The sequence below is a fragment of the Cetorhinus maximus genome, chromosome 2 (assembly GCF_964194155.1).
Source record: "Cetorhinus maximus chromosome 2, sCetMax3.hap1.1, whole genome shotgun sequence".
Classification (NCBI taxonomy): Eukaryota; Metazoa; Chordata; class Chondrichthyes; order Lamniformes; family Cetorhinidae; genus Cetorhinus; species Cetorhinus maximus.
This window is the reverse complement of record NC_135880.1, coordinates 175,896,701-175,920,659: the sequence shown is the minus strand read 5'-3', so window position 1 is coordinate 175,920,659 and position 23,959 is coordinate 175,896,701. Positions and strand designations below refer to the sequence as shown.

General features: G+C 46.8%; 1 protein-coding gene across 21 annotated transcripts in view; it reads right to left on the bottom strand.

Annotated features, from left to right (window-relative positions):
* susd1 (sushi domain containing 1) overlaps positions 1-23,959 on the bottom strand; it is a 96,344-nt gene that overhangs the window by 38,828 nt on the left and 33,557 nt on the right. For 17 of the 21 annotated variants that reach the window (XR_013580642.1, XR_013573337.1, XR_013573338.1 and 14 more), the window contains 5 exons: positions 22,313-22,492; positions 11,414-11,593; positions 9,460-9,639; positions 7,954-8,133; positions 6,400-6,579 (listed from right to left, as the gene is read on the bottom strand). Coding sequence is in view for 17 of the 21 variants with exons in the window: in XM_078529003.1 (XP_078385129.1) it covers positions 6,400-6,579; positions 7,954-8,133; positions 9,460-9,639; positions 11,414-11,593; positions 22,313-22,492 (900 nt within the window). In the remaining 4 variants the exon portion in view is untranslated. The remainder of the gene's footprint in view (positions 1-6,399; positions 6,580-7,953; positions 8,134-9,459; positions 9,640-11,413; positions 11,594-22,312; positions 22,493-23,959) is intronic. The other 4 variants (XM_078529011.1, XM_078529047.1, XM_078528981.1 and 1 more) reach the window with 3 other exon arrangements.

Genomic DNA, 23,959 nt, shown 5'->3' with positions numbered 1-23,959 from the left:
TGGGTTATCTAACACCGTCCGAGTCACGGTGAAGGACAGCGAAGGAGGATCACCTATGCATCGGGCCTTCTTCGCCAGGAGGATCCTGTTAAACGTGTGCGGCTTTGAAGCTCCGGAGATCTTCACCCTGAAGGACTTCCCCAACGCTGGATTTTTCGACGTAATGTTCAAGCGAGTGGCAGACTGCGTCCAGCTCCTGAGGGTGTTCGAGGAGGAGAGACCTGCCGGAGATGAAGATCCTGACGGTGGAGCCGCTCTTTTCTCTGCCGTTGCAATGGGAACGTGTGGTGATGGTGCATCTGTACAACCCCTTCGTCCCTGTCGCCGACGTGGTCACCTTCCTCACCAGGTACTTCGATAAGGTGGGGAGCGGCACCAAGATTCGAGATGACTTGGGGATCTGGACAGGCAAACGCCAGTTTAAGGTCACGCTAAAGACCGACGGTAAGGGAGCCATTTTCCACCCTCCTTCCAGATTCGCTATCGGGGGAAACCGTGGCTACCTGGTCTACGCTGGGCAACCCAAGCATTGTCGCTCATGCGGCAAGGGTGGTCATGTGGCGGCCAACTGCAGCGCCTCCCTCTGCAAGATCTGCAAACAGGAAGGGCACCAGACAAAAGACTGCAAACAGGCTAAGTGCTGCAACCTGTGTGGCGAGGTAGGTCACCTCTACAGGACCTGCCCCAAACGCTGCCGTACTTACGCACAGGCAGCCAAAGCCAACGAAGGGGAAGCAGAAGAAATGCTTCGTGTCACTTCAACCACCAAGGCCGCCAGGGAGCTCAACGGGACAAAGGAGGACACAGATAGAGACAAGGTGGAGGAAGAGGTTGAGGCAACAGATAGCAAATCAACAGCATTACCCCCTGAACCTCCCAGTCCTCAGGACAGCGAATCAATGGAGGAGGAGGCAGCAGTGGAAAAGCAGCAGGGGGAGTGGCAGACGGTGAGGAGAGCCAAAAGGAAGAAGGAGCGAAGAAGGAGCAAAGCCACTTCCCAGACAAGTGGCAAGAGGCGTCTCCCATCCGACATGGATGACAAAGGCAGCAGCTCTTCGGATGAAGAAGTGCCTGGGCGGCACCGACAGAAGAAGCGGCAAAGCTCCAGGGAGTTGGAGGACGAGACACCCGAGCTCCAGAACATTGGAGACAACAAGGAGACCAGTGCACCCCAACTTTGCCTGCAACCTGAGGAGGCCAGTGCACCACAGCCCCAGGAATCTGGGAGCAGTGAGGCAATCATTGCACCCCAGCTCCGGGAAGCCGGGAACAGCAACGCCCCAGAGGGGGTGAGTTTTGGAGAAGCTTCTCCAGCAAATGTCATCTCAAAACCCGCTCTCTACGCGAACCCCCAGATGCCACCTGAGCAGAACACTGCCAAGGAGAACTACCTCAGCCCATCCAAAGTGAAGCAATTTGAGCTCACTACGGGTATGAAGGAGCAGACTAAAGGTCTGGGACTCTCAGAGACAACGGGTTTGGTAGGAGAATAAATGCTTTAAAATGGGTTTAAAGATTGTATCCATAAATGTGCGTAGCATTAAATCTACTACGCGATGTGTTGCGACCTTGGACTACCTTGCCAAGGTCAAAGCTGACCTGTTGTTGCTGCAGGAGTGTGCGATACCGCACCTCAGCTCCTCAGGCAATGGTCACGATGGTGGTCCCATGGGCCATCGATCTGGTCGGGCGGAAACAACTCTCGTTCCTCTGGCCTGGGTATTCTGCTGCGGGGAGGCAACTTCACCGTCTCCGAGGTTAAGGAGGTGGTGGGCGGGCGCCTCCTTGTAGCAGACGTAATGTACAAGAACGCTCCACTCCGGTTAATTAACGTGTATGGCCCGTCACAAGGGGCTGAGCGGCTGGAGGTTTTTCAGCAGCTCCCACTGCTGCTGGCGACCTCCAGGCCAGTCATTCTGGGCGGTGACTTCAACTGCATCATTGATGTGGCTGGACAATCCAGCAGGGCCGACAGCAGATTGGACGCTACGTCCAGATCCCTGATGGAAACAGTTAAGGATGCCAAGTTGCACGACGTCTTCAGCAACCCTGCAGACGGAGCGCAGCGTAGATACACCTGGTCGCGGCCAGACGGGTCCATTCGTTCCAGGATAGACTTCCTGTTTGTGTCCCGTGCATTCACAGTCAGATCCACCGACATCAAGCCGGTGTTTTTCTCTGACCACTGCCTCCTACTGCCGGACTGCCACTTGGAGAAGGACCTGAGGGTGGGCAGGGGGGCATGGAAGCTAAAAGTGCAACTGCTGACCCCAGAGAACAAGAGGAGCTCAAGAGGGATTACAAAGGTTGGAGAACCGTGAAACCCCTCTTTGAGTCCCTGACACACTGGTGGGAAGCGATCAAGGGAAACATCAAGAGGTTTTTCATCCTCAAAGGCACCCAGAAAGCTAGAAAGGAACAGAGGGAAATGTCCCGACTCCAGAAAAACATGCAGAATCTGCTCCGGCTGCAGTCGATGGGGGTCGATGTCAAGGAGGAACTCCAAGAGGTGAAGAGCCAGCAAGCCTCGCACTTTGCCTCGGAGGCCTTGAAGATCATCTTCCATTCCAGAGTCCGCTCCGTGGAGCAGGATGAGACGTGCTCACGTTTCTTCTTCCAAAAGGTACACAGAGAGAGCTCTGTGATCAGCAGCCTGAAGGAAGAAGACGGCTCAGTAAAGTCATCACGGTCCGACATTTTGAGGATCAGCAAATCCTTTTATGCCGGATTGTATGACGTGAAGCCCACGGACAGCACGGCCTCCCAGTCCTTCCTGTCCTCTATCACGGAGGTCTTAGACGACAGTACGCAGGAGAGCCTGGACAAACCGCTAACTCCTGATGAACTGAATAAGGCCCTTGAGTCCTTCGAGAAGAGTAAAACTCCCGGAAGCGACGGCTTGCCGGCTGAGTTGTATTCGGCTCTGTGGGACTTGATCAGCCCAGACCTGCTAGAAGTGTACGAGAGTATGCTCCTGGCCGGCAGTATGTCAGAATCCATGAGGAAAGGCATCATCACCCTCATCTACAAGCACAAGGGGGGAAGGGAGGAAATTAGAAATTGGCGACCCATTTCACTGTTGAATGTGGACTATAAGATTCTGTCCAAGGTCATCGCCAATCGGGTCAAATCCGCTCTGGAATTGGTGATTCACCCTGACCAGACCTGCACTGTGCCAGGCAGGAAGATCTCTGACAGCCTCGCGCTGCTCAGGGATACGATTGCCTATGTACAGGACAGGGGTGTGGATACCTGCCTCATCAGCTTGGATCAGGAGATGGCCTTTGACAGAATATCGCACATCTACATGGTGGATGTGCTCTCCAAAATGGGGTTTGGGGAGGGAATTCGAAATTGGATCCAACTGCTCTACACTAACATCAGTAGCGCAGTCTCAATCAATGGGTGGGAAACAGATAGCTTTCCGATTAAATCTGGAGTCAGGCAGGGCTGTCCTCTCTCGCCTGTTCTTTTCGTGTGTTGCATAGAACCCTTTGCCGAGTCCATCAGGAAGGATCCGGGCATAAGAGGAGTGACGATCCCAGGCAGTGGAGGCACTCAGGTAAAAGCCTCCCTGTACATGGACGATGTCGCCGTCTTCTGCTCGGATCCGCTGTCGGTGCGCAGACTGATCCACATCTGCGACCAGTTCGAACTGGCCTCGGGAGCCAAGGTAAATCGTGGGAAGAGCGAGGCCATGTTCTTTGGGAACTGGGCTGACCAATCCTTTGTCCCCTTCACTGTCAGGGCTGACGGCCTGAAGGTGCTGGGGATATGGTTCGGAGGGACCAGGGCATGTGTTAGAAACTGGAAGGAGCGAGTGTCTATGGTGAAAAGGAAACTGGGCACGTGGGAGCGACGCTCCCTCTCCATTGCGGGTAAGAACCTGGTCATCAGGTGTGAGGCACTCTCGCTGTTGCTGTACGTGGCGCAGGTCTGGCCCATTCCACACTCCTGCGTGATGGCGATCACTCGAGCCATCTTCCGCTTTATCTGGAGGTCAAAAATGGATCGTGTCCGCAGGGACGCGATGTACAAGCCTCTAGATAAAGGGGGAAAAACGTGCCCAACATCGCCCTCATACTGATGGCCACCTTTGTGTGTGGCTGCATCAAGCGGTGCGTAGACCCTCAGTACGCAAACACCAAGTGTCACTACATGCTGAGGTTCTACCTGACCCCGGTGTTGCGAAGGATGGCCACGCTGCCACGGAACGCTCCAAGTAGTTGGACCGTGCCGTACCACCTGTACCTCGTGGAAAAATTTATGCAGAAAAACACCTTTGACCACAAGTCCATCAGGCAGTGGTCAGCACGTAACGTCTTAGAGGCCCTGAGGGAAAAGGAGAGGGTGGACCCTGTGGGATGGTTCCCCGAGCAGACTGTCAAAGTCATTTGGCAGAATGCCTCATCGCCAGAACTTTCCAACAAGCCCCATGTGCCTTCTTACACCACTGTGTGGGCAGTAATGTACTCAGTCCCACATTAACACTGCATGTATCAGACCCTTGTGTACAATTTACATACTATTATTTATAAAGTAGGGGATTGGGCTGTCTCATGGGCCAGGATTTTCCCCTCTGTGATTTGGGGGCGAGGCTCGGTCGCCAAGGGGAAAATGACGTGGGATGACATTGGGAGGAATCCCTGACGTCATCCCAGTCCCTTTAAATTTTTAGGAAGGCGGGCGGACAGTGAAATCAGCTGTCCGCCCGCCGACCCGTCAATGGCCAATTGAGGCCATTGACAGGCTAGTTAAAGTAATTAAAGACTTGCCCGGCCAACCTTAAGGCTGGCAGACAGGCCAGGAGCCCCAGCGGGCTGCAGATTATTCATGAAACTTCATCCACTGGCGGGATGAAGTTTCATGTCTGTTTTGTAAAAAATTAATAAAGTTTATGTGTTCTTTATTAACATGTCCCATCTCGTGTGACATTGTTACATGAGGGGGACATGTTAATAATTTTTTAATGTTTCTATTTTTAATGTTTTTGACACTGTCACTGCTCTCCCTGAGACAGCACTTAGTCTCAGGGAGCAGTGCGCTCTTTCACACGCATGCGCACTTTGACAGATGGGGAATCCCTCCCCCACCCCGCACAGGAAACGAATAGCGCTTCCCATCGGGCAGGCCGCTGGGCGGGCCTTAATTGGCCCGCCCACTCAAAATGGCGGCGGGGCCCGTTTCAGTGGCGGGGGTCAGCTGTCCGCCCACCATCCGAGGGCAAGATTCTGCCCATGGTCTTCCCCAGGAGTTAGCATTACTAAAGCTTGGGCAGAATAGTGGGGGCACTGGTGATCTTTGCTTGTCATTCATTCTTTTATTCATCAGTACACACATTAATAGCTGTTAATCCTTCAGCACAGGTGCTAGAACACATTAAGCCTATGAAGCACCTGGCTCTCAGTGGCTGTATGACACCTACTGGAAGCAAACAAAGGAACTGGGATAAAGCACTCCCAATCCTTCCACGATCCTACGTTAGTAATCTCCCTTAGTCACACACCCTTGTGAAAACCTTCCTGCTTCGTGCTCTCTCAGCCATCAGCAGTCATTATGCCCCTGGTCCCTGAAGCTTCTTCTCAAAACATCTCTGCCTAGGGTTGCCAGCCCTTTCGGAATGGCCGGGAGTCACCTTGAATCGACATTAATCTCCTGGTAGCCAAAGAGAGCCCTCCGGGAGATTTTAAACTGCAACATCAGTGGTGAACGGAGCAGACGCGCAGGCCGGGCTTGCCAAGGCAGAGTTCCTTTCTCTCATCTGTGTTTGTTTGTTCTTTAACACAGGTTTATGATTATGATTAGATGATGTGCTCATTCGGCAAGCACTGCGGGCAGGCATGTGTAGGGCCTGCAGCACTGCCCTCAGTGCTTGCCGGATATTCAGACACTCCAGCTGGCTGCTGATTGGACACGGCCGCTTCGCGTCCGAGTGGAAAGCGCAACAAAGTAGCGGTGTGGCTCAGGTTGGTTACAGTAGCTTTCCAGCCCAGGACTTGGAAATGATCCAGGGCAGTGGGAGCTGGAGCTAGCTTACAGGTGGGACCCTCCTTCACCCAGGGTAGTCCAAATCCAGGGGAGGGGGCTCATCCTCGGAATAAATATGCATTGCTTGTGTTAACCTCTTTAGACGGGGAGATATTTCGGACAGAAATGATTCCCTGGGAATGTGTTGGTATTTTCAAATATTCCCCAGCCTGCTCCAGCCATGCCGCTGGCTTTCCATAACACCACTTCCGCCAACGTCTTCCAAAATATGTCCAGCCAGAGTCGGCAACCCCTATCTCTGCCATGCATCCACTTACCAAACTTCAATTGTCCCCTCGAGGTCTTTCTCTGTCCTTTTACCAACCTGTTTGCCCACTATTTGAGAGTGAATATCATTTCTGGAGCACTGACCTTCACATTCCAGGTTTGCTCCTTCCCATTGGCCCTGGACAGAGCAGATGGATGTGTTGTTTCCTCTCACACGCACATAGCCAACCTGGCACTGGTACATGACTGTACTTCCATAGGTTGTGTTAACTGGGGGATATGACACTGTGTTCAGTAAAGCTGGTGGTGATCCACAGTCAACAGCTGAGGAGACAGGAACCCAAGTTTATTTAATTTACTTTTCTGAGTATAGGTGAATTTCTAATAAGCAGAAACTGGAACCTCCAAACCAGCTCCACTCCATAACAATTAACTTGCACAAAGCAAAATCGACAGAAGAAAACAACGAGATGAATGTCCAGTCAATCTTCCCGGCTGAGGAGAAATCTTGACCAGGACGTTCGCTGGGAGAAATTCACTACCTTTCCTTGGAAAATGGCAGGGATTTCTTTAATGCCCAACTGAAGAGGTGGATAAATTCCCATTTTTAATGCCTCCTCTGAAAGCACATCTCCAACACTGAGGCATAGCAACAGGAGTTTGGCCTTCAGCCCCTCAAGCTGGTTACTTATTAAGGAATTCAAATAAAAATAAATTGGGTCAAGAAATGTATTCTTAGGAAATCTATTCTGTGGAACAGAACATCTTTTCTGTCAATATTATCCATAACAATATTTCATGTAAAGCGTTTAATGATGAGTCACTTGCTTACTCAAATCCATTCAAAAGAAACACTCCAAACATATACTGAGAACAAAATTGTTGCCATTCAACAAGATCTGTAACCTAACATCCAGCTGCCTTGGTTCTGTATCCCTTAATAGCCTTAGCTAGCAAAAATCTATTCATTGAATATTTTAAATGTTTAATTAAGCCAGCGTCTTCTGCTTTTTGTGTGAAAGAGCCCCACACTTTTACATCTCTTTGCACGAAGAAGTGTTCCCTAACTTCTCTCCTGAATGGTCCAGCTCTGAATTTAAGGTTATGTCTTCATGTCCTGGACTCCCTCCACCAGTGGGAAATGTTTCTCTCTTTCCACCCTATTAATTCCTTTCAAAATCCAAAAAATCTCAATCAAATCAGCCCCTCCCCCCCACCTTTCTACATTCCACAAAATATGGCCTAGATTATGTAACTTCTCCACATAATTCTAACCTTTGGAGCCTTGGTAACATTCTGGTGAATCTGCACTGTTCTCCTTCCAAAGTAGCCTAAGATGCAGTGCCCAGAACTGTACACTTTACTCCAGAATGTGGTCTAACCAGGGCTTTGTCCAGAGGAGGAAAATTAGCTCCACTGCATATCCAATTCTCTAGTTATAATGCAGCTGTCCATTAGATTATGTACTCAAGTCTGCAGTGGGACTTTAATCTAACCACTCAGATGTGCAAGAGCCACCAATGAGCATATTGCATTCACATGCAGGATAACTAATGTCAGTGAGGGATTTCATGAAGTTTGACTCATTGAAAGGAAAATTCAGTGAGAGGAAAACCATCGAATGCAGTCACTCCCGGGATATCATTCCCATAGAGACTCAGTTTAACTCGGGCTTAAAAACATTTCTGGAGCACTGACCTTCACATTCCAGGTTTGCTCCTTCCCACTGCCCCCGGGCAGAGCAGATGGATGTGTTGTTTCCTCTCACATGCACATAGCCAACCTGGCACTGGTACACGGCTGTACTTCCATAGGTTGTGTTAACTGGGGGATATGACACTGTGTTCAGTAAAGCTGATGGTGATCCACAGTCAACAGCTGAGGAGACAGGAACCCAAGTTTATTTAATTTACTTTTCTGTGTATTGGTGAATTTCTAATAAGCAAAAACTGGAACCTCCACTCCATAACAATTAATTTGCATAAAGCAAGTCCGACAGGAAAACACAATGAGTACACTGGGAGAAACTCCCTACTTTTCCTTGGAACATGTCAGGAAATGTTTAGTGTTCAATCATACTGGCAGACAGATCCAAATTTTTCATGACCCTGCTGAATGGACATCTCCAACCTTGGGGCATAGCAAGAGGAACTCAACCCCTCAAGCCAGTTACTTAGCAACAGCTTAAATAAAAATAAATTGCATCAGGAAATGTATTCCTAGGAACTCATTTTGTGGAATGGAGCAATTTTCCTGTCAGTTTTATTGATAATACATATACCCATAATTATACCTGGATCATTGCCCAAATCACATGTAAATTGACATGGAGACCATCAGATCAGGAGAATTAATGTGGTTAAAGAGCTGGAGCTGGATTTTCAAGGCCTGGCTGTGGAGGAGGAGGACCAAAAACAGGTGGGCCCAGAATTTCCTGCCACCATCAGTTCCGGTTCCGACCGGGAACCATTTTGAAAGTGTTGACTTGTGGACCCCACACTGTGGCTGAAACACGGCCAGTGAAGGTTAGAGGTGGGCCTGCATCCCACAAGAAGATCAGGGAGGCTGGTGCCCTGGGAACCTTTAACCCCAACCACCCCACTTCACCACCCCCTCCCTGCCCATATGGCACAAGATCACCACAGCTGTGGCAATTCATCATTAAAACTAGGCCGATGTTCCAGTAAACGGAGGCGGGCTTTCCAGCGTGCTGGGTTGGCCATCCGCTCGCCTCCATTGCAGCCTCAGGCCTCAGGCCTGCCTCCAGAGGCTGCGGGTTGGACTCCATCCCACCCCCAACACCCTGGAGCGAAAATATTGCATGCAGGGGCCCTTTATATGAAGACTGGTCTGCCGAGTCGAGAAGTTTCTTTACCCAGGTGAGAATGTAAACTATGGAACGTGGCTGAAGTGAGTAGTTTAAATGCATTTAACAGGAGGATAGATGAGCCCATGAAGGAGAAGGGAACAGAAGATTATGCTGAAAGACATAGATGAGGAAAGATGGGAAGAGGCTCAAGTGGAGCATAAGCACTGGCATAGGCTGGTTGGGCTGAATGGCTTGGTCTGTGCTGTATATCCTATGTAAACCATGTAACATGTTTAACAATTAGTTACTGAAATCACAAATGCAATTAGGCCTGGGAAATTATTCCCACATAGTCTCAGTTTAACTCAGCCTTAGAAATGTTATGGAGCACTGACCTTCACATTCCAGGTTTGCTCCTTCCCACTGCCCCCGGGCAGAGCAGATGGATGTGTTGTTTCCTCTCACATGCACATAGCCAACCCAGCACTGGTACACGGCTGTACTTCCATAGGTTGTGTTAACTGGGGGATATGACACTGTGTTCAGTAAAGCTGATGGTGATCCACAGTCAACAGCTGAGGAGACAGGAACCCAAGTCAGTTTAATTTACTTTTGGGTGCATTAGTGAATTTCTAAAGCAGAAACAGGAACCTCCATCCCAACCAATTTGCACAAAACAAGACCCGTGGGCAACAATTAATGTCATTGGTTTGGGAGGGAAATCATGGCATGGGAATTGGGAGAATCTTCCTATTCATTTCTAAAAAGGGTCATGGGATTTTCAATATTCACTTGAACACACAGACAGAATGTGTCTTCCGAAAGATAGCATCTTCAACAATGCAGCACTGCTTTAGGCCGATTGTTAGACTGATACATTACCCTGGACCAGACCCCAGTTTTTGGTAATTTTCAATGCTAATTCCAATAATTGTACTTTGAGGAAGAAGGAGTCTGAAACTAGCCTGTATCTTAAAACAGGTTTTTCCAAGACAGCAAAGGAACATCACAGACTCACCTAGTTCAGCCCAGACACTCAGAATGAACTGGTTTATATTTTCCTGCAATGATTCCCTAATCCCTCCCCAAGTGGGGACGGCTGTGCTTAATTACCAACTTGAAGCGTGTATTCTATGCAGCGCAATTTCAACATTAATGTTCGACTAGGATCAATAACATTTTGTTTAGAGTAGACAAAGTTTGAGATTCAAGATACTAAGAGAATAAAGCCACAAGAGTCCATGGGTTTTGAACAAGCAAAAATAAACTTTACAAGGTCATAAAGATAAAACAATTTATAATATCTATCTGATACTCATTCAGGGTTAATATGAACTACATATGAATTCACAGGCAACCTGTGGTCAAATGCACCACATACTCAATAAATGGCAGATGAGATCAAGGCAGAGTCTATGGATTTCGCAACAACCCACCCAGACATCTCAGACACCATAAATGACGATCCACCTTGCAGGGTTTCAATCTCATCTTCCAAGATTCCGTTCCCCTGGATGCCCAAGACTGTACTCAAGCACCAACTCACATGTACAATTACAGCTCTTCTGCCGGGCCAAGCAGAACACCACTGTTCCAATGGGGTATCTTCGCCCCAGCAGCTCGCAACATTGAATCACCAACCTTCAGCTGCCTTCTTGGATCTTCAGGGCTTCTCCTGAGCCCTCTTCAATTACCAGGCTCAGACTGCGTCAACAACGGCCCACCTCAGGGTTTCACTTAAAGTCTGCTCCCCGCAGCTGTTTTCCTGTTTAGAGCCTGTTTCTCTGCTCCTCTCTTTTTAAGTGAACTGGGGCCTTTTCCTGTCCCCTCTCTGGGACTCTTCTTTTGGGACATCTCCCTGCCCCCTCTCCCTCTCCCCTGCCGGAAACACCAGTGTTCCCTGGCATTCCAATCCCGGTCACCTGACCCGGGTTTTCGCGCCATTTTTCTTCTGGCACATTTGCACTGGGCCCAAAGGACATACAAATGCCGATCTGCGCATGTGCAGCCCTCTCCCGGTCTGCACATGCACACAAACTCCGAGGCCCATCGAGAGTTGAAGTTCCCAACCTCCGCTCTCAACGTTAAGTTTGCCTTCCATAACAGTGAGCTGTGAACCCATTCTCTACCCACTTAAATGTGGGAGTTAGATCAATTGAGCCATGTTGATCTCAGGTAACCCGCCTATAAATACAATGAAAAATTACTGTAAGGATTCGTTCGGAAGTTTGATTCAATTAGAAGAAAAATTAGATGAGAGAAAAATCACAAATGTAAAGTCACTGTCGAAACATTATTTGCCTATTATTTTAGAGTGAATTTCATCTAGAAATATTCTGGAGCACTGACCTTCACATTCCAGGTTTGCTCCTTCCCACTGCCCCTGGGCAGAGCAGATGGATGTGTCGTTTCCTCTCACACGCACATAGCCAACCCGGCACTGGTACACGACTGTACTTCCATAGGTTGTGTTAACTGGGGGACATGGCACTGTGTTCAGTAAAGCTGGTGGTGATCGACAGTCAATGGCTGAGGAGACACATATCTAAGTTATTGTAGATATTTTTGCATCTATGAGTGAGAAACAGAAACCGGAGCCTTCGCACCAGCTCAATCTCCTAATGATGAAGGAAACAGAAGGATGATACCAGCCAGCATTATGATGATTATATGCTGCAAATAAGTTGATAACATTTCAAATTGTGCCCAGAATTAACTTATAAGAAAAGAGCACTGGGGGTTTTATGGTTGCCATTCTCCTGTTACACCGCAAGAGCTCGTATCTGCTAATCCAGTCTAATGCTCATTAAATCTTTAATGGAAAGCGCTAACTGTTACATATTTGTTGGTTTGCTATATATCTTAGATGTCTGACTTATCTCAGAACAATGCAGAGATGACACCAGTTCTAAATCTACAACAGGTTTATTTACAGTACTTATAAATATCTCAGAAATTACAGGATTTCTACATATACATGGGGCAGAATCTTGATAAGGTGTCAGGTTCCTCATTATTTACCCTGTCCATACCCCTCAAGATCTTGAATACCTCTATCAAGTCTCCTCTCAGCCATCTTTTCTCCAAGGGAAATAGTCCCAACCTTTCCAATCTATCCTCATAGATACAGTTCTTTATCCGTGGAAGCATTCTTGTGAATCTCCGCTGTACTCTCTCCAATGACTTTACCTCGTGGTGCCCACTTTCAGAAGCATCTTAAATATATGTTACTTTTGCAGGGCAGTTGTTATTGTCATCGGTTATTGAAACTGGTGTTGTTAGTGTGGCAGCTAATTTGCAGAAAGCAAGCCCCACAAAAAACAATGAATCAAAGGTTCTGAGTTGGGGGAGAAACCTTGACCTGGCCACAATTCCCGACTCTTTGTGGAAGTATCAGGGAATTTTTAATGTCCACCTGAAAAGGTGAACAAAGCCTCTGTTTAACACCCCTTCCAACGCCAACAGTACAGAACTTCATTAGGGCCAGAATTTTTCGCTGAACGGGTGGGCAGGCGGGCGGGCACCCAACCCGCTTGAGTGTAAAATAGCGAATGATGACATTGGTGGTTGCAAGCTGCGCTCTCCACAATCTGGCACTGGCAAAGGGGGACCCACTGGAGGAAGAGGATGTTGCCTAAGCTGCACAGGACACAGATGATTAATCCAGTAGTGAGTCAGAAGAGGAGCATGGTGAGGAGATCGCTGAGGGTGTGGAGGCAGACCTCTGTAACCTCCAAGGAGGCAGGGATGCCCGGGACACCTTGATCCAATGCTTCTTCAGCTAGGCTGCCAAATAAGCACTACCACCTCATGCCAGGGCTGCCACCTCCATCCTGGATGTCTGAAATGATCCTTTCCTTTGACCCCAAAGTCCACTCAGTGCCTGTGCAATAAGGTTTCGAGCCACCCACGTCCAGCATTACATGCCGGCGTACCCTGCACTACATTAAATAAGAAAGGTAAAGCATACTCAAGCCATTATGACAAAAGAAAATTTATCTCATGTTGACAGTCAAACAAATTAACAGAACCTTCTCCGGTCTTCATTCCCATACCAGTTAAAATTAAACAAAGCATTGCACAAAAGAAGATCACCCATAACCAGTCTCTCTTGTGCTTTTGTGGTGCTTTAAACTTACGTTTGCGAGTGCTACATCTTGGTGTTCCCCACTCGCTGGCACCAGCATTGGAGACAGCCTGCTGACTCTGCTGTCTTATTGGCCTTGATGACCTTGGCGGTCATCCACTGGCCAGTGGAGCCTGTGTTGGCCCCGCCTGGGAGGGAGTGGCCAGTTCCATGGCTGGCACCCCCTTAGTTGCTGCAGTCTCATCAGATGCTACGGTCACTGGCAGAGGGGTGGAGGAGCTGCTGCTGTCATCCAGAGCACCCTGAGAGGAGCCCACAGAGATGACAGACAGCTCGTGTGCCAACATGAGGTTGCTCTGGACCTCCCTGCTCACCATTGATGGATGGACACCTAGCTGGGATACAGAGTGCTTCATCCATCTCCCACACTGACACTGACCACCTGAGGTCAGTGCCTGTGTGAGGGTTTGCAGGTCTGAGTGCAACCCCAGGAACCCCTGACTCTGTCCCTGGAGCTGCCTCTCCATGATAGTTGCTACTCTCTCAATGGAGGAGGCAGTGCGATTCGCCATGAGGGATAATGCAGTGCTGATGCTCCGCACGGACTCCTCCATAACCATGGCACACATGCCCTCATGGATCTCCGCCAGATCCTCCCACACATCTCGCTAGACATCCAGCATCTGCCGCCTAATGGACAACTCCAGAGGCTCATCGTCTGCCTTCGACTTAGCATCATTCTGGTCTCCAGCTGTTCTCCGATTGTTGGCGCCCTGGACACGCTCGGCCTCTGCCTGCACCTCAAGCGAGTGTGAAGTGCCCTCACTGCTGTGCACCGGCTTTCTAGCCGAAGATCTAACACCCACTGAGGTGCTGGTATCTGAGTTTGTGCCTGGTTCAGAGAGCGGGTGTGATGCAGGTGCATGTGGAGACTGGCAGTCCTCTGGCGTCATAATTCTAAAAGACGGCTTCAATTTTTAATAACCCATCTCACACTATCTCCTGTACTCATTACCCCATTACATTACCAGATGCATGTATCAACATAACAACATATATACACACAAGTCCTTAGCATCAACAGGAGTCACTCCAATACAGCATCCAGGCTTTTTAAAAAATGTTTAAAAATTTTTAAACAATTTTCCTTTAAGCTTCAAACTCTTGATAACGCATCTGCGAACAGATTCTCTCTTCCAGCAACATGTATAATCCGCAGATTAAATGGTTGTAATAATTGACTCCACCTGAAAAGCCTTGCACTTTTGTCTCAAAATTTGTACAGAAACTTTAAAGGATTATGATCTGTATAAATAATTGTTTCTGTTGAATTGTTCACAACATAAATTTCAAAATGCTGCAATGCTAACACCACATCAAAGGTCTCTTTTTCGATCGTTGAATATCCTCCCTACTGCACAACCAGCATCTGTAAAAAACATCAGTTTTTCAATTCGGGTGTCATCCTCTTGTAACAGTACAGTCCCAATGCCTGTATCACTTGCATCAACGGCCAACTTGAATTGCTTGGCGTAATTGGGTACTGCCAAAATTGGTGCCGTAGTCAACACAGTTTTCAAACTATCAAATGACTTCTGACACTCCAGTGTGTTCCTTTCTGAAAGTTCAGTCAGTGGGGCAACCACTCAGCTAAAATTTAGTACAAATCTCAGGTAAAACCCACTCATGCCCAGAAATCTCAAAACTTCTCATTTTATTGTAGGCACTGGGAAATCCACGATAGCCTTGACTTTTGCATCTGTCGGAGCCACCTTACCATGTCCAATGGTATGGTCTAGATACGTAACTTGTGCTTTTGCAAATTCACTTTTAGCCAAGTTCATCAGCAAATTAGCTTCTTGTAGTCGAGTAAATAATTCTTCCAGATGTTGTAAATGTTCCTCCTACATCTCATTGAAAACTATTAGATCATCAATATAAACAGCACAATTGCTCAAGGCTGCAATTACTTTGTTTGTCAGTCTTTGAAATATCGCAGGTGCATTCTTCATACCAAATGGCATGAGTTTAACTGATATAGTCCACTTGGCAGTACAAAAGCTGATATCTCCTTTGCTCTCTCCGACAATGGTACCTGCCAATATTCTTTTAGCAAGTCAATCTTTCTGATAAATTTCGATTGTCCTACTTTATCAATGCAATCTTCCAACCGTGGTATAGAATATGAATCCACTTTTGTCACTGCATTCACTTTTTGATAGTACACACAGTCTTTGTGTTCCATCCGGTTTCAGTACCAGTACAATAGGCGAACTCCAGTTACTGCAAATAGACTCAATGATATCATTTTGAAGCATGAAATCAATTTCTTTTTGTACTTGTGACAACTTTGCATGATTTAACCTATAAAGTTGTTGCCTTATTGAAGACAAAACTTGTACAGAGACATCATATAGCTTAACCTGTCTTCCCCAACTTATTTCCACAAATAGAATTGTGTGACTGTAATAGCTTTTCCAAATCACTTTGACACTTATTTGGAAGGTAACTCAATATTTCATTTACATTTTCAAGCACCCCCTCATTATCCAAATTGATTAGGGGAAAATCAATTTCAGAGTCCTGCATTTCTACCTCTTTCTCATCATCCACCATCGCCAATACCTCTTTTTGTTCCTCTTCCCCGTCAAAGTACTTTTTAAACATATTTACATGACATACCCTGCTTCTTTCTTCTATCTGGAGTATTTATTAAATAATTTACTTCATTCAATTTCTTTTCAATCCTGTAAGGCCCACTAAATCTTGCATTTAATGTATCACCTAGTAGTGGTAACAAAGCTAGTACTTTCTCTCCAGAAACAAAGCTGTGGGTTTTAGCTTTCTTACCTGCCTTCACATTCATCACTTGCTGTGATATCTTTAAATGTTCCCTAGCCAACTCACATGCTGTGTTCAATCTTTCCATCAAATTTGATACGTAATCCAGGAGAATAGTTTCTGAATTTTGACCTGCCAATTTCTCATGAATCAATTTCAGTGGTCCCTTTACCTCATTACCATAAACTAGTTCAAAAGGGCTAAAACCAGTAAATGCATTAGGAATGTCTCTATTAGAAAATAAGAAAAATGGAATTCCTGTATCGCAATCCTGTGGATAATCCTGACAGTACGCTCTCAACATAGTTTTTAAAGTTTGATGCCATCTTTCCAAAGCTCCTTGTCACTCTGGATGATAAGCTGTTGACTTAAACTGTTTTATCCCCAAACTGTTCATTACTTCCTTAAACAGCTGTGACATGAAATTTGATCCCTGATCTGATTGTATTTCCTTAGGTAAACCATATCTTGTAAAAAAATTTAGTTCACTTCTCCACAATCCTCTTAGTTGTAATACTTCTTAAAGTTATTACTTCAGGAAACCTGGTAGACACATCCATTATTGTCAGTAAGTACTGATTTCCATTTTTAGTCATAAGGAGGGGTCCTACACAATCAATCATGACCCTGTAAAAGGTTCTTCAAATGCTGGTATTGGGATTAAAGGCACCGGCTTAATCACTGCTTGTGGTTTCCAGTTACTTGACATGTATGACAGGTTCTACAGATTTTGACTACATCCCTATGCAATCCTGGCCAAACAAAAATCTCTATCATTTCCTCTGTTTTCCTACTTCCTAAATGTCCCCCCATTGGAATTTCATGAGCAATTCTCAGAATCTCATTTCTATATACAACTGGGTTAACAATCTGATGCACTTCCCTCCAACTTTTATTTACTGAGACATGATCTGACCTCCATTTTCTCATTAAAATATCTCCCTGAAGGTAATAACATACTGGAATACATTTTGCTTCTGTCTCTGAGTAAGTTTTCTGATATAACTGCTTTAATTGCAAATCATTTTTCTGTAACTCCACTAACCTCCTTGAGTTAAACACTTCAGCTGAACTGTCCTGTATTCTTTCCTCCTGAACAATGTTATCAAACACTGTGCAAATTAATTGGATTTTGACACCTTCATCTTGCCTTTGAACTGCTTGCCCTTCTTGTTTTTCTTCTTCTTCCCTATGAGCCTTTGACCTCATTACAACACAATCAGAAAACAATCCAGGATGCTCCTCCTGCAACACCTCTGTTGAAAACACTTCTGCAGGCTGCTCAACTACCATAGGCATCACCCACATTTGCGATCCAGCTATACCATTACCCAGAATAAATTGAACCCCTGCAATGGCCAATTTTTCCACCACTCCAACTATAACTTCACCAGTCCTCCATTTGCTCTTTAAATTTACCTTCCACAATGGAATAGATTTAGCATCTCCATGAACCCCACTTATTATTACCTGCTCCTGTAATACTCTCTTTGAACAACAAGTATCACTATCCCAGCACATTAAGGATTGACTCGCCTCTGTGTCTCTTAAAATTTTGACATCTTTACCTACTCCACCCTGTAGTCATGGAAAGACTTTCCCTTCGTACACAAAATCTTTAAACATTTCTGCAACATGCTCCTCAGAACACATTCCCTCTTCTTCATCTATCACTGATTCTCCCTGTTTCACCTGTACACAAACCATTGGTTCCTCCTGTGCCTGAATCTCAGAACCCACAGTACTTTTATTTCCAGAACTTTTCTGTACCCCAATAATTCCAACAGATTTTCCTGCAATTTCCAACACACTGATTTCATGTGTCCCACTTTATGACAATGAAAACACCTCAATTTTCGAATGTCACCTCTACCTTCAGCACCTTCCTTTTTATTCTGAGAAAAACTTCCTGCTACTCCTTCTCTTCCCTGACTACCTACCTTCCTTTCACCCTCCCACTTTTTATTCTTCTCCAAAAAAAAAACGAACTCATAATCATTAGAAATCCCTACTGCTTGTCTTACAGAATCAACCTTCTGTTCCTCCACATGAGTTCTCATTACCAAAGGGATTTAATCATTAAATTCTTCCAAAATAATTACTTCCCTAAGAGCTGCATTCATTGACTCTATTTTTAATGCCTGTATCCACCAGTCAAAATTATTTTCTTTTACTCTTTCAAACTTGATATAAGTTTAGCCAGGCTGTTTTCTCATATTCCTAAATTTCTGCCTGTATGCTTCAGGAACTAACTCATATGCACTCAAGGTAGCCTTTTTCACCACATCATAATTCACTGACATTTCTTCGGATAATGAAGCATATACCTCATGCGCTCTACCCACCAACCTAGACTGTGATAATAATGTCCAGATTTCCTGTGGCCATTTCATCTGTTTAGCTAGCTTCTCAAATTAAATAAGAATACTTCAATGTCTTTATCCTCAAACTTTGGAAAAGCTAATCTAAACATTTCCCTACTGGGTTCTACTCTAGAGATAAGTCCTTCCTCACCTACTGGCGTCTCCTTTTTAACTGCCAACATTTTCAGTTGGAATTCTCTCACGCTCTCTTTTCTCTTTCCTCCCTCTCTATCTTCACAATTTCTAATTCCCTTTCCTGTTTTCTTTCTCTCTCCTACCTTTCTACCTGTTCCCTTTGGAATGCCCATTCTCTTTCCTTTGCTTCTAATTCAAGTTTTTTCAGTTCCTTTGCTTGTTCAAATTCAAGCGTCTTCATTTGTAACTGAAGTCTCACCAGCTCCAGCTGTGACTCACTAGTGTCAGATATCACTTCCAACTGTAGATGCTGTGCAATACTTTTAATTATATCTGATTTTCTAGCCCCGCAGGTAACCCCAATTTTAACTTACCTGCCAACTCTGTTAACTTACTCTTGGTTATTTGTTGCAACCTAATTAGAGTTATATCTTCTACTCCCAGACAAGTCTTAGCAATTGCCAAAGCCACCTTGCTGTCTCACCACTTCTAAAAAACCTCACCAGCTCCTGAATTCAAAGTGCTTCTCGTACTCATAACCTTAAGATTCACCAATTCCAAAGCAATCAAGGAATTATAAATATTATCCCGTCAAAAGCTCCCAGTTGTTATGACACAGCTGAGTTATAAAGGCTGAGTTAATTAAAATCTCAGAGGGAAACTTTAAACAACTGGCATAGCTTTTCCAAATCACTTTGAAACTTGTTTCAAAGGTAACTCAATATTTCATTTAAATTTTCAAGCACCCCCTCATTATCCAATTTGATTAGAGGAATATTTTTCAATTGGTATGTTTTGAGTTGCAGCTCTAAATTCAGGAATAAGACCACCAGTTCTCGAGAGGTTTTTTATATCAAACTAAATGAATCATTTACAAAAATTAAACACATACACGTGGCTACAAATTACTACTATCATAGCTTTTAACAAATTCCAAAATTAATCTCCATTAAGGCAACAATAGCCAATATGCTCAAACAGTTACCAGGCAAAACATTTTTTACTGTATGAATTCAAAATGAGGTTTCTTTCAATTTGGTTCCTTTGCAGGCAGTTGTAGGCTTACAGCTGTAAGATCTTACATGCGTCTGACCTGCATGCACAAACTCCTTTCTGTTATACCCAGCCTTCCCCTTTGAATGTAACTTCTCACTGTATCATCAGCTCCTTTGAATCCCTTTCATAGTACCAATTTTATTAGTAGTATAAACATTGCCTGGTGTCTCTTAGCTAGGTGCAAGATTTCACTCCCACTCTTCAATGCTCTATTCAACAAAATGAAAATTCACCCTTTACCTTACTGTTTACACCTCAAAACTACTATACATCAAAGCACTCAGACTAGCTGGTTTCAATCCTATTAATACACACACAGGCTAAACCTCTATTTAAAAAAATAATTTCCAATAACATTAAGTACATTAATATCTCTTCCTGACATGCTCACATCTGGTTAGGATTAGGAAGTCTGCGACCTTTCAATGTTGTTATGGGTTGTCTTCTTCTGAAAGGAGAGAGGAGCATTGAATATAAAGACTGAGTTAGATTCTCTACCTGCATCGCCATTGCAGCCCGGCCAATCCCACCTGAGAAGCACCTTGAAGGGCACATCCAAGTGGTGGCCCTCGAGCCACAAGACACTCAGCCCAAGCAGCCAGGGCTCACCCCCTTGGCCAGCTCCATCGTCAATGACGGTTGGCACTCAGACTCTAACACCTCCGAGCTCCACGGGGGAACGGCCAACCCTTAACACTTCAACACACTGATCCATGCCAACCCAGTACTCACCCTTCCTGAGCGCAGTAGGTCGTTAAACCTCTTGCAGCACTGGACCCAGGTGTGCCGCACAAAATCATGGCTGCTGACCTGTGTTGCCCCCTCTCCCCAAGCTCTTTTTGTAAGGTGCGGTGGCCTCCCCCTTCCATCCCTGGGGACAAGGGTGTCCCTCCTGGCAGCCACCTCCTCTGGGCGAACCACAAGGCACTCATCCGAAAACCGTGGTGGTGGGAGGGGGCGAATGCCCACCCGATCTGCCCTCCCGCCTGGCGTCTCCAGCCGCATTTGAATCCATAATTTTTAATCTCCTGCTGACGACACCGGAGGTGTCTTCATCACTGGCAGTCTTCCAGGGCCTGATTGTGCAGGTTTTAAACTAGCCGCCGGGACGCCATTGCACCCAGCGGCCAACAGGCCCCGCCCCCGCCCGCCACTTTCTGACTATTGGGGGGCCACCGTTCACACCTGGCGGGACTTAATTGGCCCCCCCAGCGTGAAATTGCGGCCCGGGGGATGATCGCAGGCGGCGGCCCGTTTCCAGGCCGCTCCCCGGCCTACAGACCAAGCCCACACGCCGAATCCAAAATCCTGCCCCGAGTGTGGGTCTGAACCCCGCGTTGTCTGGAAAACAGTCAAGAAATGTGATTCCCTACCCCCCCCAGCCGGAACAAAAAATTAATGGCCAGGGGGAAGACGGGCCCTCGGAGCTGAAGGGCCAATCAGAGACCTTTCAGCTTGAAAGGAGTAGCCGTTTGCCATGGCAGGTAAGTGAGGGAGAGGGGGCTTCAAGACGGAGGTACCCTCTCTAAACCTTAAAATTAAAAATAGCCTTTGCAGCCAGGCAACCATTGTGGGGTGGGTTGGGATGGATGGATGAGCGGTGGGGCAAGACACCCACAAGGTGGCCTCTGTCTGCTGCTGCGCCCTGGCTGACTAGGAGTTCCTCTAAGCCTTCCTGGATTGCTTTCCCCACCAGCCCCACCCCCACCCCGTCCTCCCCTGTAGCCTTCCTTCATTAGAAGGCCTTTAATGGGAGCGACATTTTATGTGGAATGGCGCCCGGGAATTGCCCGGGAATGGAGCAGCATTGCCAAATTCGGTGTCCCGCCTGCATTTGTGCCATGCCCCAGATGGGGCTAAAACTCCAGTTCATTGTTTCTAACCCTAAGTTAAACTGAGACTTTGGCCTTGGCCCATCCATCTTCAGCTGCTTCATCAATGACCTTCCTTCCATCATAAGGTCAGAAGTGGGGATGTTCGCCGATGATTGCACAATGTTCAGCACCATTCGCGACTCCTCAGGTACCGAAGCAGCCCATGTCCAAATGCAGCAAGACCTGGACAACATCCAGACGATCACATACTGGGGGTTATCATTGACCAGAAACTGAACTGTACTAGCCAGATAAATGCTGTGGCTACAAGAGCAGGTCAGAGGCTAGGAATCCTGCAGTGAGTAACTCACCTCCTGACTCCCCAAAACCTGTCCACCATCTACAAGGCATAAGTCAGGAGTGTGATGGAATACTCCTCACTTGCCTGGATGAGTGCAGCTCCCACAACACTCGAGAAGCTGGACATCATCCAGGACAAAGCAGCCCGCTTGACTGGCACCACATCCACAAACACTCACTCCCTCCACCATCGACGCACAGTAGCAGCAGTGTGTACCATCTACAAGATGCACTGCAGGAATTCACTAAGGCTCGGTCAACAGCACCTTCCAAACCCACGACCACTGCCATCTAGCAGGACAAGGGCAGCAGACACATAGGGGCACCACCACCTGGAAGTTCCCCTCCAAGCCACTCACCATCCTGACTTGGAAATATATCGGCGTTCCTTCACTGCCGCTGGCTCAAAATCCTGGAACTCCCTCCCTAACAGCACTGTGGGTGTACCTACACCACACGGACTGCAGCAGTTCAAGAAGGCAGCTCACCATCACCTTCTCAACGGCAACTAGAGATGGGCAACAAATGATGGCCCAGCCAGCGAAGCCTGCATCCTGTGAGTGAATAAATAAAAAACTTTCGTGGCACCAACCTTCACATTCCAGGTTTGCTCCTTCCCACTGTCCCTGGACAGAGCAGATGGATGTGATGTTTCCTCTCACACGCACATAGCCAACTTGGCACTCGTACATGACTGTACTTCCATAGGTTGTGTTAACTGGTGGATATGACACTGTGTTCAGTAAAGCTGGCGGTGATCCACAGTCAACAGCTGAAGAGACACAAATCCAAGTTATTGTTGAATAATTTTGGTTATATTTGCAAAATTAACAACCCAAACTGAGCCTCTGGGCCAAATTTAGCCTGAAGGAGAAGAGAAAGAGCCAAAGAGCAATGAATCTAAGGTTGAATTTTACACTGGGTTCTCTTCCCCAGGCATAAAACTTAGGTGCAAGCCCACCTTTGATTGGTTGGCTTGTTATACAGCCATTTAGCCTTTAATTGGCTTGATGCATGCCCCCACTCCCCCCCCCCCCCCGCCCCAAGCTCATCTGGGAGGATTTCCCGCCTCTGAGAGCTACCAGCTAATCAAATGGCCAGAAACTCTTGTCCCAGAAGAACCACTGGTAGACCAATGGCCACTGTTGGGACTACAACATTCTCAAGGAAGGCGTTCAGCAATGGAGCCTGGACTGTGAGGTGAGTCCACGGTCTCCATAGGGATAGTCTGGCAGGCCCCAGCTAGGAATAGGTTGGCGGAAGGTGACGGGCAGGGGGGCAGGGAAAATCACTGGAGGGGGGTGAGTTCACACCATGTGGGGAAGAACATAAGAACATAAGAAATAAGAGCAGGAGTAGGCCATTCCAGCCCCTCAAGCCTGCCCCACCATTCAATATGATCATGGCTTCTCTGCCCCAGGCCTCAACTCTTTCATGCCCAGTCCCTCATAGCCCTCAACCCCCTGATATTTCAAAAATCTATCTACCTCCTCTTTAAATGCTTTCAGTGATCTAGCCTCCACAACTCTCTGGGGCCGAATTTTGCGCTGGCGGGGTTTTACACTTCCACCGCGGTCAAAGCAGTTTTGAATGGCTCACCGCAATTGACAGCTCCTCCTCCGGCGCAACGGGGCCATAAAATTCCACCCTTGGTGCCGGCCTACCCCACTGTGGGTAAAGTCTCAGCAGTGGGCGGGGGTAAGAGGCCCTTAAGTGAAAAGTCAGCTCTGAAGAAGAGTCATATGGACTCAAAACATTAACCCTGTTCCTCTCTCCACAGAGGCTGCCAGACCTGCTGAGCTTTTCCAGCATTTTCTGTTTTTATTACTTAAGCGATTGGTTGTGGTTTTAACGATGTTTCCACGGGTTTGAAACAGTGACAATGTACGGCTGTGAAAGCTGGACCATCAAGGAGAGTGACGAGGTTTGAATAAGAGCATTTAAAGTAAAAGGTCTCAGACGTGAGTCACGGACAGCCAAGCACACAAACGAGTGGGCGCTCGAGAAAGCCGGTGCTAAGGGGAACTTGTTTGAGGCGGTGATATCAAGGAAGCTCACGTATTTTGGACACGTGATGCGAACAGGAGGGGAGTGTTTGGAAAAAGAAGTAACGCGAGGCAAAACACCTGGAAACGTGCACAAGGAAGGCCCAAGATGGCAATGACGGGTAATATCAGAATGCAAACTGGCCTTTCTATGGACTGGCAGTGAGGGCAACTGAGGGTAGAAATCAGTGGAG